Source organism: Myotis yumanensis, unplaced genomic scaffold (genome assembly GCF_028538775.1).
Source record: "Myotis yumanensis isolate MYYU_CA2020_CCGP unplaced genomic scaffold, mMyoYum1.0.hap1 SCAF_1, whole genome shotgun sequence".
Classification (NCBI taxonomy): Eukaryota; Metazoa; Chordata; class Mammalia; order Chiroptera; family Vespertilionidae; genus Myotis; species Myotis yumanensis.
The window spans coordinates 14734888-14752829 of NW_027223752.1; the positions used below are offsets into that span (position 1 = coordinate 14734888).

Here is a 17942-nt window from a genome sequence, read left to right on the forward strand (position 1 = left end):
GCCAGGCACCCCAGTGGGGACCCCCACCCTGATCCAGGACACCCTTCAGGGCAAACCAGCCGGCCCCTACCCATGCACCAGGCCTCTAGCCTATATAGTAAAAGGGTAATATGCCTCCCGGCACCGGCATCAGCGTGACAGGGGGCAGCAACCAAACCCCCTGATCGCCCTGTGGCTCTGTGTGTGACAGGGGGCGGGGCCACAACCTCCCTATCCACCCTGCTCTGTTCATGACAGGGGAAGGCGCCCCAACCCCCTGATCAGCCCTGCTCTGTGCCTGATAGGGGGGAGCTCCCCAACCCCCTGATCGCCCTGCGGCTCTATGTGTGACAGGGTGCGGCGCCCCAACGCCCCTCCCCCCACAGGCCCTGCTCTGTGTGTGACAGGGTAGAGCCATAACCTCCCCATCGGCCCTGCCCTGAGTGTGAGAGTGGCAGCGCCCAACCCCCTCATTGGCCCTGCTCTGTGTGTGACAGGGGGTGGTGCCCCAACTCCCCTATCGGCCCTACTCTGTGCGTGACAGGGGGGAGCTCCCCAACCCCCTGATGGGCCCTGCTCTGTGCATGACAGGGTACGGAGCCCCAACCCCCCTGATGGGCCCTGCTCTGTGCGTGACAGGGGGCAGTGCCCCAACCCCCTTATTGGCCCTGCTCTGTGCGTGACAGGGTGGCGCCGCAACCTCCCCATCAACCCTGCCTTGAGTGTGACAGGGGGCGGTGCCCCAACCCCCCAATCGGCCCTACCCTGAGCGTGACTGAGGGTGGCATCGCAACCTCCCAATCCACCCTGCTCTGTGCATGACAGGGGGCGGCACCCGAACTCCCCAATTGGCCCTGCTCTGAGCCCGACCAGGGGCTGCATCTAGGGATTGGGCCTGCCCTCTGCCACCCGGGAACAGGCCTAAGCCAGCATGTTGTTATCTCCCGAGGGGTCCCAGACTGCGAGAGGGCACAGGCCGGGCTGAGGGATCCCCCTCCCCCTCGAGTGCACAAATTTTTGTGCACCGGGCCTCTAGTCTATATATATAAAAGGCTAATATGCAGAGTGTCCCCTTGGGATTTCGACCGGGAGAATAGAAGTTCGATAGCTTGCTATGATGTGCGCTGACCACCAGGGGGCGGCGCAGAACATGGCGGGTGATCAGCAGTGGCCCTGGGGCACTGAGGGAAGGAGGAGGTAGGGAGGCAGGGGGAACCTCTCAGTGGTGGCAGCGTGGGTGAAGGAAGGAGGAGGTGGGGGGGCGGGGGGCGGGACCTGATTGGCACTGATCTCCGGTCAAGCCTAGGGACCCTATGCATTTACAAATTTCATGCACCAGGCCTCTAGTTGAACAATAAATGTCTTACATCTCATTGTTTATATTTAGACTTGCATTGTTTGACTGAAAGGGAAGAGGTACTGCTTAGTACAGTGATCCCTTTTATGGGAAAACATACAGAAATGAGGCTTTGTCACAATTTCAGGTGCCTACTTTGTAGTTTGAAGGAAACATCTCAAAGTACAAAAAACCTCCCAAACACTTGGGTTGTTTTTTTTTCACTGTGAATTTATGGGGGTGTTCTTGCCTGGCTATATAGAAGGTTGAAGGGAAGGGGGTGACTGCCAGGCACTGGGATGTGCAAGTTTGATGCATCTTTTTAGAAACTGCAGTGGGTCACTTTTTCCTGAGGGTGAAGAAAAGCTTCTAGAATCTTGTTCTCTCTGCCTACCAATGTGCAGCCATGCACACTGGCTGCTGTGGAAGAATTGGGAAGATGCCTGGCACCCATTAAGCCAGGGGTAGGGAGCGTCCAGCCCACAGGCTATATAATCATTTGATCTGGCCCTGCCGAGGCATTAGGGGTGAGTTAATTCAATGTTTGACCAAATCTAGCAGGGTTTATTATTATTATTATTATTATCATTATTATTATTGTTATTGATTTCAGAGAAGAAGGGAGAGGGAGAGAGAGATAGAAACATCAATGATGAGAATCATTGATCGGCTGCCTCCTGCACACCCCCTACTGGGGATCGAGTCCACAACCCGGGCATGTGCCCTTGACCTGAATTGAACCTGGGACCCGTCAGTCCATAGGCCGACGCTGTATCCACTGAGCCAAACTGGCTAGGGCAGGCTAATTTTTAAGTTGATAATTTTTTTAAAAAATATTTTTTATTGATTTTTTTACAGAGAGGAAGGGAGAGGAAGAGGGAGAGGGATAGAGAGCTAGAAACATTGATGAGAGAGAAACATTGATCAGCTGCCTCCTGCACACTCCCTACTGGGGATGTGCCTGCAACCAAGGTACATGCCCTTGACTGGAATCTAACCTCAGAACCTTCAATTCGTAGGCCGATGCTCTATTCACTGAGCCAAAGCGGTTAGGGCTAAGTTGATAATTTTGTATGGCCCACTAATGAAGTTATAAATATCCACATGGCCTTTGGCAGAAAAAAGGTTCCCCACCCCTGCCTTAGGCAGACAGTGCTTTTGCCTCTGCACCTCCCTGTGGGCCCAGCACTGTGCAAGTTAGTGTACAAGTTTTTATTTCAGCACCTGTTTTTTAGTTCTTTTGGGTATTTACCTAGGAGTGGGATTGCTGGGTCCAGACCTGCCAGGGACTGGCCACTTCCCCTCCCCCTCCCCCTCTCCTAAGACCCCGCTGCCAAAGCTTCAAGGATCCCAGTGCTCCACATTGACAAACCCCTCTATGGAAGGGCAGAGCTCTCACTTCATTGGGATAGCTTCAGTTTGAGTCTCAAACAGTTTTTCAGATCATCCCAAAGCCCCCACATCTGGCCTAGAAAATGCAGTTGCTTCTGAATGTGGTGGGGAGCTGCGACTTGCAGTGACAGGAAAAGGTCAGCCATTTTGATTTGGGATTGATACCTAACACTGACTTTGGTAAATAATTCCCCATCACTGAGCCAAAAATAGAGGCTTACAGTAGATTCTGAGCATCTGTCACTTCACCAAACGGTAGGTAAAAACAAAACTGCCATACGGTATCTCCATTCCAGGAGTGACAAAAAAAGGAAGATCTAAGTCTATTTTAGATTTTACCCAAGTCAAGTAGCTAAACATGTTCATACTTTTTTGCAAAACTTTCTTGTCATTTCGGGATAAATAAGCCAGTGTCCATGCTGTGAGTAAACACCTAAACTGGAGCAGCACAGCTGTTGCTTATCACTTAGTGTCCCACCAGCGATCATGCCTCCTCCAGGCGGGGCACATTCGGCCTTCGAAACAGGCATGTCCCTTGGCACCCAGGGCACCTGTTGTTTGCATCCGCCTCCAAGAATGAAGGGGGACAGCGGGTGGCACTGGTTAGCAATGGCAGGCTAGTGCTTCCGTCCTCCAGTGGTTCCTCCCTTGCTGTGTGCCTGGCACTGGCCTCAACACTGGGTTCCTAGTTGAGCTTTCAGCTTCCTGTCAGAGAGGAACCCACCATCCCAATGTGAGAGAAAGAGAGCTAAGGCCACCCAGCTGGTGTGTCTCAGTGCTTGAACTTTGACCCATGAACCAACTGGGTTCTGGATTCCCAGTAGGGGGCGTGCAAGAGTCAGTCGATTGATGTATCTCTTTCATTGATGTTTCTGTCTTTCTATCCCTCTCCATTTCTCTCTTTCTAAAATTAATAAAAACATATTTTTTAAAAAATGGGGGAGTGGGGGATGCCTGGCTGGTGTTGCTCAGTAGTTGAGCACTGACCTATGAACAAGGAGGTCACATTTGCATGCTCGATCCCCAGTAGGGGGCATGCAGGAGATAGCCAATCAATGATTCTCTCTCTTCATTGATGTTTCTATCTCGCCCTATCCCTTTCTCTCTGAAAACAATAAAAATATATTTTTTAAAGAAAACAAAAAACAGAGAGAGAGAGAGCTAAGGCCAATTTAGAGGTCAGAGGGGTAACAGAAGAAGGAAGCTCCTGATTGTGCCTGGGGCAGAGCGAGGCCGGGTAGGCTGGGGGCTTTCCTGAACAAGCTGAACTGGAACAGATGAAACACTTTCTTATATGCAGTGAAATACACATAACACAACATTTGCCACTAGTGGCATTTAGTATGTTACAGTATTGTGTAACCATCCCCACTGTCTAGTTCCAGGGCATTGTCCTCACCCCAAAAGGAAACCCTTGCCCATTAAGCAATAACTTTTCAAGTCCTTCCCCCAGCCCCTGGCAGCACTGCCTCGCCTCTTCTCTTTGTGGAGTTGCCTGTTCCGGGCATTTCATGTCAGTGGATCATACAACATGGGGCTTGTTGTGTCTGGCTTCTTTCACTCAGTATCACGTTATCAAGGACCACACACATAGCCTATGTGAGTACTTCACTCCTTTTTATGGCTGAATAACATTCCATTGTTTGGCTGTAACACAGTTGTTTCATCAGTTGATGGACACTTGAGTCATTTCCATCTTTGGTTATTTTAGTACTGCTACTATGAATATTAGCTAGTGTACGAGTTTTTGTTTGAACACCTGTTTTCAGTTCTTTGGGTATGTACCTAGGAGTGGGATTGCTGGGTCCTATGGTAACTCTGTGTTAAACTACTGAGGAACTGCCTGTTTTCCACAGCACTCACACCATTTTTCATTTTACTAGCGGTGTATAGGGTTCCAGTTTCTCCCCATCCTCCCCATCACTTATCTTCCATTTAAAAAGTATATATTATAGCCACCCTAGTGGTTGCAAAGTAGTATGTCACTGTGGTTTTCATTTCATTTCCCTGACGGCTAATGATGTCGAGCATCTTTCCATGTGCTTATTGACCATTTTACAACTCCTGAGTCACCATTCAGCATATTCAGACCCCTCTTCTCCCTAATGCACAGGCAACATCCTCTGACTCTGCTTCTTCCCCTGGTGCCCCGCCTGCTTCCTTCTCCCCACCACACTTTTCTGAATCCTCACCAGAGGATGTTTTTTCCATTGATTTCAAGAGAGAGTAGAAGGGAGGGGGGAGGGAGGGAGAGAGGGAGGGGGAGAGAGAGAGAGAGAGGAGAGAGACTGATGTGAGTGAGACACATCGATTGGTTGCCTCCCGCATGTACCCCAACCAAGCCAGGAGTTGAACCTGTAACCCAGGTACCTGCCCTTGACTGGGAATCGAACCCATGGTCCTCCGGTCCACATGCTGATGCTCTAACCACTGACCACACCAGCCAGGGCCCTACCACACTTTTCAAAGGTGTTGTGAATACTCTGGGTCTTCCTGCTGCATCCTCCGCTCCCTCACTCAGCCCCCACAGCCTGTGAGATAGGAGTCCAGCAGACATTGGCTTTAGTGACATTTGGTGGAATTGACCTTCCTTCCTTCCTGAGCAGCTTCTTCCCTTTGCCTCGTGATGCCCCACCTTCGTTTGCTTCGCCAACCGGGTCTCCGCAGCTCCCTCTGTCACCTCCTCCTTCACCCCTCTCTGCTCACTTCATGCTCTTGGACTAGGTGTTCTCATTCATTCCCTGACCTCAGTGACCAGGTAGAGAGTTGACTCCAGGTTGATATTTTGGCTCAGAGGATGGTTTCCTGAGTGCCAGCTGTGCAACACCCAAGGTGGAGAAGGTATATGAGGGCAGGCCAGTCTTCCTGTCTCCAGAGCTGGTGGGACAGACAGTAACCAAGGAGAATGACACTTGGTATAACAGACAGAGGGGGAGAATGGTGTGGAGAAGAGGCAGAGAGGTCACTGGAACTCCTCGTCCAGGACACTGGCATCGCCATGCAAGTACCTCCGACTCAGCACATTCACAGCTTCTTTCCCCGCTTTTCTTTCCTATTTCAGCGGCTTGTCCCACCCCATCCTGTGTCAGCCAGAGGTCTGGGAGGTCTCCCTGACTCCTCGTCCTCTTCATCCCCCACTTCCATTCCATCCTGTCAACTAGCGCCTTGATTTTTCCACCGATTCTCTGCTCTGCCCAGTGTTCCATTTGCCGTCCTCATCTCTTGTCTGGAGAACTGGAAAAACCTCCTGTGGCTCCTCTGCTTCCCTAACCATCCGGACCGGATGCCACACTGTAGCCTTAGGGGCCTTTCAAAGGGAAAATGTGTTTGTGTCATTGCCCCACTCAGACCCTTTCACTTGCCTTCAAGGTTCCCTTGAGGTAAAGGTCACATTCTTTAACCTGGGCTGGTGGCTCTGAGGCCACTCCAGCCCCACTCTGTGCCTGCCCGACTCTCTGCTGTGGCCTACGGCTGTGCTGAACCTCTCGGCTCTCCATGACACCTGCCTGGACACTGCTCCACGCACACGCACGCACACATGAACACACGTGCACACGCTCTCAGAGGAGCTTTCCTGACCTTGCAAGTTCCTTGGACTCCTGTCATGTATTGGGCGGCCCCGTGTTTTTCACAGACCTGGACAATGTGGTGTCTAGGCCAGACAGGCCTGTCCCCCAGGAGCTGACAGTCCTCACTGGGGGAAAGACATCCACCTTGTAATCAGCAAGTGAGCGTAAAGTCAGCGCTTTGGTTACAAAGGAGAAGCCTGAGCTGAGAGCTCCAGGGCGCAGGAAGGCCTGGCCCCTCCTAACAGAATGGGGGTCACGGGGAAGATGGGACCAGGTTGCCTTTTCTGGAAGTCACTCTGCCGGCCTTGAGGAGGAATGCTCGGGAGGGAGACGCAGGAGGTGGGACTAGCAGAGCCTATTGGAGAGGAGATGTGTGGAGTCAGCAGGTCTTGGGGAGAACTTTGTTTTCTCAGGCAGTGGGAGCCTTACCCATTGTGCCCCACGATGGGCTGTGGATACCACAGATTTCGTTCTGTTTTATGACTTAGCCAGATTGCCACTTGTAGTGTGAAGGCCATCTGTCCAGGGAGCAGCAGAGAGCTCACCTGTTGAGGTTTGACCCAGTCATCTTCCAAGGTTATGTTGGTAGCACTGGATTCGGCATTACAAAAAATAACAGTCCCATGTAAACTTCCATCTAGACTCTTGTATGTGTGTATCATTTAAAACAAGAACATCTCCTGGGAGGAGCTGTTTGTGACGGGAATAAGTAAATACTAGGCTTCTCTGGGGGCATGTAGAGAGAACCTAGCAGGAGAGTTTTAACATGGGGAAGCCCGTGGAGGAGGAGAGTGATGGATGGGGTTTTCGAGGAGGAAAGACCCATGCTTTCATGATCACGTGAGAGAATGATAAATGTCAGATAGAGCCCAAGGTGCCCGTATTGAGGAAGAAGCTCAGATGTGGGGAGGCAGGGAGCCCAGGCCCTCGTCCCTGTGCAGGTTCATCTGCGTGTGGAGCTCAGCATTCTTAAGCACCTTAGTAAAAGGTAAACAGTGCTTACTTCTTAGTAAAACTTTCAGTCAAGGATGAGAGTAAATAGTTAGGGTCTGAGTCGGTAGGTCTGCTCTCCTTGGCCCTGAGTGATTGGAGGGGCTTGTGGGTTTGTGTTTCTAAGATGAGTTTAATGGGTACAAAGTCCATTTCTCTAGCAGATTGCAGGGTGCGAGAGTAAGCACCTTCGCTGCACACATAACCTGGGTGGTCCATACTCACCAGTGCATCTGTCAGCTGTCATTGCCTTGGCCAAGCACAGCTGAGCTCCACAGGGCTCCCTGTGCCAGCTGGTCCCCTTAGGCCTACCTGGAAGATAGGGGGCCCGTTCTGCTGTGTGTGCCCTCAGCACGCATCCACCTCTGCTTGAGTATGTGTGCTGCCCCTCACCTTGCAGGCGGACTGCGTGTCATGGGACAGCCCAGCCATGGTGATGCAGTCTGGAGACAAGCACTGTCTCTGGAGCCCAGAGGTGAATGCGAGGAGAGAGCAGCTAGAAAGCATTTTCCGAGGCTCTCCTGTAGCCTCCCCTGAGTCTTGAGGCTGAGTGGTGAGCTAGCAGGGAAACTTGTCATTTATGAGCTGCTCAGCAAATTAGTTTCCTATTGCTGCTGCACCAACGACCACAAACTTACTGGCTTAAAAGATCATCAATTTTCTATCTTACAGTTCTAGAGGTCAGTAATCTGAAATGGGGCCAAAATTAAGGTGTCGGCATGGATAGTTCCTCTGGAAGCTCTAGAGAAGAGTTTGTTTGCTTGCCTTTCCCAACTTTTAGAAGCTGCCTGCACTCCTTGACTCATGGTCCCTTCCTCCATCTTCAAAGCCAGCAGTGTGGCGCACGCCAGCCCCTCTCTGACCTCTGCTTTGTCATCTCATTGCCTTCTGTCTTATGAAGACCTGTGTGGTTACCTGGAGTTCACCTGCTACCACAGGACCCTTCACCTCATCACATCTGCAGAGTTCATTTGCCCAAGTGAGGTCCCGGGATTAGGGTGTGGACATCTTTGGAGGGTCATTATCACCAGCCATTTCATACCAGTCTGTATGGTAAATATTTAAAAGTCAAAAGGAAGATAAAGGAAATTAGGTAGACCTGTGATCTCTCCAAATCGAGCATTGCCAGAGGTGGATGGAGCCTCACAGTCCAGAAACTGTGAGTGGAAGGCACTGCCCCAAGTGGAACTTTTATACATTTTTTCCATAGTCTAATTGTGCTATAAAATAAAATCATTTGACATATTCATTTGTTTTTGTTTTTATTTTGTAAATAGATTTCCAGCAGGAAAAGCAGCGTTGGTTCTGTCTCGTCTACAGTATCTGGTAAAATTAAGGTGCCAGCCGTTCAGCCCATAGTGAAGAAAGACAAACGGCAAAATTCCTCCAGGTTTAGCGCCAGCAGTGATAGAGAACTTCAAAAACTACAATCTTTAAAAGGTAATTTTTATTATTTGTTTTTTAAAATTAAATTTTGGCTATTTATGGAGGAGTAATGTTTTGATAGTTTGCTAGCTTTTTATACCTTTACTGTGTTTATATTCTGTAGGGTCCTCTTTTCTTCTTTATGGAGTTTTTGTTTAGATTGAATGCCATTAACTTATTTACCCAACCAATACTTTAAACTCCAGAGCTACTTAAGATAAAAATCTAACCATAAATGTATTGTAGGTATAATATACTAAAAAGTAAAAGAGGAAAGACTTAAAAGCTTCTCATATTAATTATAATTAAGCTAGCCAATTTTTCTTTTAAGTAATTCTTCTCTTTCATCTGTCTCAGAACTCCTCAGCTCATAAAGTAGCCACCCCAAGTCGAGTAATTGTGAAGACTATGGTAGAATCCCTTGGTTTTTCTGGTGGTGGAGGAATGAGGACTGGAATTATAGTCCTTGATGGACTTCTCCTATGAGTCATTGGGGATTACTCTACCCAGGGATTTCCTGATTGAGAGGAGTCAGGGAATAGAGCTCTTTGCTTTGAATTTCCCCCAAATGGCACAGTTACCCCTTTCTACCTGAGGGTGTTCAGCCCTAAAAGTGGTCCTCCAGGAGATTTTGAGATTGAAGTCCATAAAACCTTATCAAAGAAAATAGGGTAAGGACCCCAAAGCCAAATGTGAACATCTGGAAAACTTTGTATTTTCTAAATCTAAGACTAGTGTAATACGTAAAGGAAACATCAGACATTTTTCATATCTCAAGTACATAATAATGGGTCTTTTACAATGAATTTTCATTTCTTATGAACTTAGGAGCTTGGTGCAGATGTGCAGGCCAGTGGGATTCAGGGAGGCATGGAGGAAGGGAGGGAGTGAAAGGTTGGTGGAGGGAGGAACTTATGGATTCTTGGATGCACTTCCTGCTCCTGGGTTGCTAGGAATCCACTCGGTACAGTTTATAGAGCTTGTATCTGACTTTTGTTTGGTTTAGCTTTGTGGTAGATAATATACATCCTAAGTCATTTTTGAGGAGTCTTTCCCTCCCAAATAGTCCATGCCTTTCTGGGGTTATTCATTCATTTAGCAAATACTGTATTGAGTAACTACAAAAACAGGCCTTGTTCTAGGTTCTGGGGTACAGCATTAAATAAAAACCAGAGTCTGCTCTGCTGGAGCCAACATCCTGTCCCAAGGTGGGAAACAGCCAGTGAGAAAAGGAGTGTGTGCCCATGACTCCTTCCAGTACCCTTAGGACGCTGGCCACCATACATGAGATGTCTGTGGTGGAGAAGGTGTCCCATAACCATTATTGAGCCTTCTCTGTCCAAGCCCCATCCCTAATACCCATCATAAGTATTAGGCTAGGCTTCTGTCATTAGGGCTTATGCTCGCCCTCAGGGCACCATGCAGAGGCCCAGCCCTGTGGCTTCCTTTGCTTCTCTGCGCAACCCTCTTTCTCCAGGTCTCAGTTTGTGATTCTCAACCTCCCTTTTCTCTGTTTTTCTTTATACCAAGTAAGAACGGCATGTAGTCTGCTTGCACTATTCCCAGAGGGATCAGTTTTCTGTTGTGTATCCACATATCCAGGGAATTCATACTGGTCAAGTCAGTTCCCTTCACTGATCTTGTTTGATTAGTCTTTCCTGGCTACTCTGAAACGTAAGTGCTTCTGCATATATGTTAAAATAATTTTGTCTAATTCAGAAAAATAGGAGTTGATTGGAATAACATTGAAGTTGTATGTTAATTTGGGGAAGATTGATTGACATTTTTATCATATTCTTTTCCCATTGCAGAAGATGATATATCGCTTCCATTTTTCTGGATCTTGTGATTTTCTTTTTTTTTTTTAAACAAATATATTTTATTGACTTTTTACAGAGAGGAAGGGAGAGGTATAGAGAGTTAGAAACGTCGATGAGAGAGAAACAGCTGCCTCCTGCACACCCCCTACTGGAGATGTGCCCGCAACTGAAGTACATGCCCTTGACCGGAATCAAACCTGGGACCCGTCAGTCCACAGGCTGACACTCTATCCACTGAGCCAAACCAGCCAGGGCTGTGATTTTCTTTTAAGTTGCTACCTTTTCATTAAATTTATTCATAAGTACTTTATAGTTTTTGTTACTCTTCTGACTGGGTTATATTTTTTTAATTTCTGCCTCCAATTAGTTCTTACTAATCTAAAGAAAGGCTGTTGGTTTTTTAACATTTTCTTACTCTATTATCTTACCAAATTTTCTTATTAATCTTAGTAATTTTTTTACTACAGTTTGCATATATAGTTCTGTCATTTATAGTTACTTTTATCTTTCCTCCAACATTTATACCAATATATACTAGTTATTTTAACTTTAGCACCAGTAAAACATAGATATCAGAGATGAGAGCAGGCCTCCCTGTTTTCTCCCATTTTGGTAAAAGGTTTCAGCATTTCCTGGTTTCTTGTGAAAATGGCTCTTGGTTTCTGGTAAATGGCCTCAACCCAGAGTGTGATGGTCCGTGGTCTACCTTCACATGGCTGTTACCGCCTGTGCTGGCTGGTTGGTGCCGTGCACTATTGCTGAGTTTTATCTGATGCCATATGATTTCTCGCCAAAAGATGTTAACATAGTAATTGTGTGTGAATAGATTTTCTGCTTTTGAACTATCCTTACATTACTGGGATTAACCTCAGTATTGCACAGTCTATGGTGACTTTTATGTGGTTCAGTTTACTAATTTTCTGCTTCTGTATTTATCACATGGAGCTGGCCTGTTTCATGTTACTGTGTGTTATCCACTCTAAGGTGTGCGGATACTGGCTCGTGTGATCTTTCCCAGAGGCGGCCTGCAGGCTTCCTGCATCTCTGTTACGCTGCTGTCCAGTGGCAGGGACTGTGCTGCAGTTATCAGACGTGGATTGGCGTGTGTGCTCTTAAAGTCCAACACAGGGTTGAAGATCGACTTAGAACTCAGTGAGCCTAGTGCTTTTCTCAGTGATAAATCTGTATATTTCTTCCATCATTTTAGAGTACATCATGTGTTAACTTGTACATTATGTTCTTAACGAATGTTTTAATGTCTTCCACATCCGAGGTGGTCATGTCTCCTTCTGAGCTCGTTTGTTCTTTTGGTTATTTTGTTTTCAATATCATTCATTTTCACATTTATCTTTAATTATTCTATTTTGCTTTATTTTATTCTTTTCCTCATTTAAAGTTAAGTACAGAGTTCACTTATTTTAGTTTGTTTTTAATAATAAAAGAATTTAAAGATGCATATTTCTCTGAATATAACTTCAGCTGTATTCATAGATTATCTTTTTTTTCCAAATCATAGACTTTTTTTAGTCTTATTGAGGCATAATTTACATGCTGTAAAATTCACTCATTGTTATGCAACCATTACCACAATTTGTTTTAGAATATTTCCATCAAAAAAAGTCACCTTGTGCCATTTGCCATCAATCCCCACTCCTATCTCCAGCTGCAAGCAACACTGATTGGCTTTCTGTCTTGGGATTTGCCTTTTCTAGCCATTTCCTATCAATGAAATCATACAGTATGTAGTCCTTCACATCTGGTTCTTTCTCTTGGTATTAATTTTTTGAGGTTTCTCTATGTTGACTAGTGTTTCTTTTTTCTTTTTTATGTATCTGGGTGCTCCTGTATTGGGTGCATATATGTTTACCAGAGTTTTATCCTCTAGTTGTATCGATCCCTTTAGTATTATGAAGTGGCCTTCCTTATCTCTTGGTAAGGCCTTCACTTTGAGGTCTATTTTGTCAGATATAAGTATTGCTACCCCAGCTGTTTTTTTCATTTCTGTTTGCCTGAAAAAATTTTTTCCATCCCTTCACTTTCAGTCTGTTGAATCCTTTGTTCTGAGGTCATCTCTTGTAGACAGCATATATATGGATCATGTTTTCTTATCCATTCAGCCACCCTAGACCAGTGTTTCTTTTTTAATGCTGAATAATATTCTATTATATGAACATCTCATCTTTTGTTTTTCCATTCACAAATTGATGGATATTTGAGTTGTTCTTTGGCTATAATGAATAATGCTGCTATGAACATTCGTGTACAAATCTTTGTTTGAATATATATTTTCCTGTCTTGGGTTGATACCTAGGAGTGGAATTGCTGGCTTGTATGGTAAGTTTATGTTTCATTTTTTTAAGAAACTTGCCAAACTGTTTTCCAAAGTGGTTGCATCATTTTACATTCCTACCAGCCACATCTGAGGGTTCCAGTGTGTCCACAGTCTTGCTAATACTTGTAATTGTCTGTCTTTTGGATTATAGTCTTTCTTGTGGGTGTGTAGTGGTATCTTCTTCCTTATAGTTTAATTTGTATTTCTCTAATGATTGCTAATGTTACACACCTTTTCATGTACCTGTTAGCTATTTCTGTATCTTCTTTGCTGAAATGTCTATCACAGCTTTTAAATCGGATGTCCTCTTATTATTGAACTAGGGGCCCAGTGTACGAATTCGTGCACCTTGAAAGGAACTGTGGGCCGCGAGGCTGTGGTGGGCACAGGGGCGGGCCTCAGCCCATGCTCCGGGCCCCCACCTGGCCCTTCCCATCGTGGTCCCCAGTCCCCTATCTGCCTGCAGTCCCGCTCCTGCCGCCGCTGTTGCCACGTACTGATGGCACCAGCCCCACTCACACCCGCTGATGGTACAAAGTGATTGGGGCCGGCGCCAGCAGTGGGTGCGAGCAGTGGCTGCTGCCTGATCACCCCTCAGGAGCAGGGGGAGGTGGAGAAGCACTCAGGGGTGATTGGGGCTGGCAGCCACCACTTACACCCACTGATGGCACTGAGCGATTGGGACCGGCGCCAGGCACTGGCAAGCGGGTGCGAGCAGTGGCTCCAGATCCAGTAGCAGGTGCGAGTGGGGCTGGCGCCGGCAGCAGGTGTGAGCACTGGGCAGGACTGTGGCGCATGGGAGCAAAGAATTTTCAGTAATTACCAGAGGCTCGCCCCGATGACAGCCACTGGCGCCCTGCCTTGGTCTGGTGCCCCTGCTTACCTGCGCCACCATCCGCCTGCTGCTGATGCCCACCATGTTCCATGTGCACCCCCTGGTGGTCAGCACACATTATAGCGACCGGTTGTTCAGATGGTCCACTGTTTGGTCTATTTGCATATTAGGGTTTTATACATATAGATTACAGTTGATCCTTAAACAACATGGGGGTTAGGTTTGCCAACCCCCTTGTGTAGTCGAAAATCCATGGACAACTTTCGACTCCCCAAAAACTTAATTACTAATAGCCTACTGTTGACTGGAAGGAAGCCTTACCAGTAATATAAAAAGTCAGTTAACATGTTATGTATTATATACTGCATTCTTAAAATAAAGTAAGCTAAAGAAAATAAAATATTATTAAGAAAACCATAAGGAAGAGAAAATATAGTATTTATTGAAGAAAATTTGCATATAAGCAGATCCATGCAGTTCAAACCCATGTTGTTCAGGAGTCAACTATATAACATCATTTTACATTCCTACCAGCCACATCTGAGGGGCCAGGTGGCGGCCCGGAGCATGGGCTGAGACCCACCCCTGTGCCCACCACAGCCTCTCGGCCCACAGTTCCTTTCAAGGTGCACGAATTCGTATACTGGGCCCCTAGTTCAATAATAAGTTATATGATTTACAAATACTTTATCCCAGTTTGTGACTTGTCTTTTTGCACTCTTTTTTTTTAAATTTTGTTTTATTGCTTAAAGTATTACAAAAGAGTATTACCTATGTCTCTTTTTTTTTGCCCTTGACCTTCCCCCGGCCTCCCCTACCCCCCAGTGTCTTGTGTCCCTTGGTTATGCTTATATGCATGCATACAAGTCCTTCCGTTGATCTCTTATTTTTCCACTCTTTTGTGTGTCTTTGTAGCATAAAAGTTTTAAATTTTGATGAAGCCCAATTTATCATGATTTTCTTTTATAGATCTTGATTTTGTTGTTGTATATGAGAACTCTTTGCCTAACACAAGGACACAGAGTGTTTTTTCCCGTGTTTTCTTTAGAAGTTTTATAGTTTTATATTTAGGTCTGTGATCCACTTTCAGTATAATGTGAAATAGAAGTACCAATTCATCTTACTGCCCGTGCAACTCCAGTTGTCCCAGCACCATTTATTGCAAAAGCGACTCTTTCCCCATGGAGTTGTCTTGGCAGCTTGTCAGAAACCAAGTGACCATAAATGTAAAGGTTGATTTCTCCCCCTTCCCCTTTTTATGGTTTTGCTCTCTGCTCATTCTGGGCTCTCAGTTTTATTCCATGGCTCTGTATGCCTGCTATATATCAGTACCACACAATTTCATTGTGCCATCTCATTGTTTGAATTTGCATTTCAGTGATGAGGTCAGGTATCTTTTCAAATGTTGTTTTCCACTGGGCTGCCTGACATTTTCTTAAATTTTTAAAAGAATTCTTTGTTTATTCTGAATATGAACTCTTTGTTGGTTATATGTTGCAAATGCATTTTTCCACTATAGCTTGTCTTTTTCATTTTAGCCATTCCAGTGAGCTGGTTTCAATGTCTAGTTAATTGATGATGGATGAAGTCCAACATCTCTAGGTGTATGGCCTCTTCAGATAACTTCTTTTGTGAAGTACCTGTTTAAGTCTTTGGGCCTATCTTTCTATTAGGTTGTACCATTTCTTAAAAATTAGATCTGTAGGAATTTAGATATAGGTCCTTTGTAGATATAGGAATTGAAAATTTTCTTCTCTATTTTGAATTTTCACTCTCAAAGACATTATTGCATTGAGAGAACTTTGTATGTCCTCTTTAATTAGTCTTTGCTACAAAGTAATGAAGATGTTAGCCTGAGTCTTTTTTCCCCCCTAAAACTTTATTTCACCTTTCACATTTAGCTGTACAGTCCATATAGAATTACTTTCGTATCTGTTGTGGTGTTAGAAGTCAGATTCCAGTTTTTCCAGGTGGCTCTCTGTTTGGCACAGCACCCTTGGGGGACAAGATCCTCCTTCACTCATTGCAGTGTTATCTTTGTCTTAACTTAAGTACTAGCGGAGTGTGGATTCATTCCTGGGCTATCTCATCTTGTGTGAGTACAACACTAACCATCCTAGTAGGTCTTTTTAAATATATGTATATTTTTATTGATTTCAGAGAGGAAGGGAGAAGGAGAGAGAAATAGAAACATCAGTGATGAGAGAGAATCATTGATTGGCTGCCTCCTACACCCCAACTACTTGGATCGAGCCTGCAACCCGGGCATGTGCCCTTAACCGGAATTGAACCTGGGACCCTTCAGTCCACAGGCCGATGCTCTATCCACTGAGCAAACCAGCTAGGGCCCTAGTAGGTCTTGATATCTGGTAGTGTAATCCCTTCCGCTTTTTCTTCATAATTTCCTTGGCTCTTTTCATTTCCTTATAAATTTGAGAATCAGCCATTTCTCTAAGTCCTGGTTTCTTTTAGTGGGGAATGATATTTCAAGACCACAGTAAAGGTGCTAGGATTCTTGTTACTATTAGAATGGTCATTTTGTACAGGTCTTTTATATCTTCTTTTAGCCACCCCAAGATTTCTGGTTCTCAAGGACATCAGCGATCATAGAACTTAAATATCAGATAATCATCTATTTAAATATCAGATAATCCCATATTACACACAAAATATTCTCAGTAAAATAAAACCAATATAACCAATGTGATGATTAAAAGGTTAAAATTTTTTGCATTTTTAAATTTTCTTCCCCCTCCCCCCCTTTTTATGGTTTTGCTCTCTGCTCATTGTCAGACACGTAGCCATTGCAGACTGTCCTCGCCCTCCCAGTCTGTGCAAACTTCACTCCCACCTGAGTGTATCATTTGTGTTCCACACCAGGCTCCATGCCGACACTCCTCCTCTCGAGTAGGTTTCAACTCCAAAGAATGTCTGGCTAGGAAATCCCGGGCTGATTTTTTCTTTTTATGAGAGTCTTAGGGCTGTCCCTCCATTTCCTCTGTAAGAAAGCATTGCTGTCAGAAGCTGATGTCACTTTAATTTTCTGTCTCTTACAGGTTACTTGGTCTTTTTGCTTTCATGCCTAAAGAGTCCAATTTCAGACTGTCTCATTCTGCGTTAGTTTCCCTCATGACTGTCATGTCTTTCTATATGTAGTAGCAGATCTTTTTCTTGGATTATTATTTTGAGGATTTGTTCTGTTTTCGTGCTTTCATTTTCTCCTGTGGCGACTCCTGTTGTATAAATAGTGAATCTTCTTTGCCTCTTTTTATTTTTGTTGTTTCTCTCTTTGTGCTTTTCATTTCTTCTTCCTTTAAATTATTTTTCTTTTTCATGTACTGTTCCTTGTAAGGCATTTTACATTGCGTTTATTGGCTCTTGTATTTCTTGCCGTTAATTTTCACTTCTGAAATTATTTATATTTTATTTTTAATTATTTACAGAGTTATAGTACCTATTTCTGAGTTTTTCTATTAAAAATTCATGTCGTCCTTTCACACATTATATTATTCCATTAATGTCTTTGGCTTGTCTTGAAGCATTAAGTTGTAGTTTTAATATCTTTTGTGGGATGTCTTTCTGACATGCTTTTACTGTCTGCAGAGATGTCAACCTGTTCCTTGTTCTTTTCCTTATAATCACTCTGTGTGGGACTTGACTTTGATCCCTCCTATTGAGAGCGGGGAGGAGATTAGAGAGGAGGGTTGGGTTCTAGAGCTCTAGCTTAGGTTATTTTTGTGAAATTTTCAAAAATATGGCAGCTCACCTTCTTAGTGCCCTGATTCAGTCTTTTCTAACTGGACCTACTTTTCCCATTTCCTCTCTGTCCCTGCTGCTCAATTGGGATTCTCTTCCCAGCAGTTTCTCCCCAGTGTGGCCTAGTTCTGAAAGGGAACCTCAGCTGCTGAGTTTGAAGGGTTCCCGGGCTCAGACAGGTTCAGCCCCTTCAGACTTAGCCATGGCCATGTTGCTCTCACCCCTGGAGGGTACAGCCGCTTTTGTTTGCAGTGCTGTTCTCGGTGGGCTCCCCCAGCTCTCTGTGTGAGTGTTTCTGTGCTATCACTCCACAGGCCAGCCGGGCTTCTCTGCCATCTTCCTTGCAGACGCTGATATCACGCAGGTCTTATAGCTGCTGGTAGTCTAGCCCCATATGCTCATTGTCAGCTAATTCTGTTATAGATGTTGACCACGGGCTTCTAGTTTTGCCATCTTAGTTGCTCTGGATGATTTTATGCAAGAATTTGGAGAGATTAAAAAACTATGC

At 45.3% G+C, this 17942-nt stretch overlaps 1 protein-coding gene across 4 annotated transcripts in view; it reads left to right on the plus strand.

The window, feature by feature from the left end:
• Positions 1–17942, plus strand: part of LOC139010083 (serine/threonine-protein phosphatase 2A 56 kDa regulatory subunit gamma isoform-like) — a 137792-nt gene that overhangs the window by 11049 nt on the left and 108801 nt on the right. For all 4 annotated transcript variants that reach the window (XM_070414190.1, XM_070414195.1, XM_070414202.1 and 1 more), the window contains exon 3: positions 8544–8706. In XM_070414190.1, the coding sequence (XP_070270291.1) occupies positions 8544–8706 (163 nt within the window). The remainder of the gene's footprint in view (positions 1–8543; positions 8707–17942) is intronic.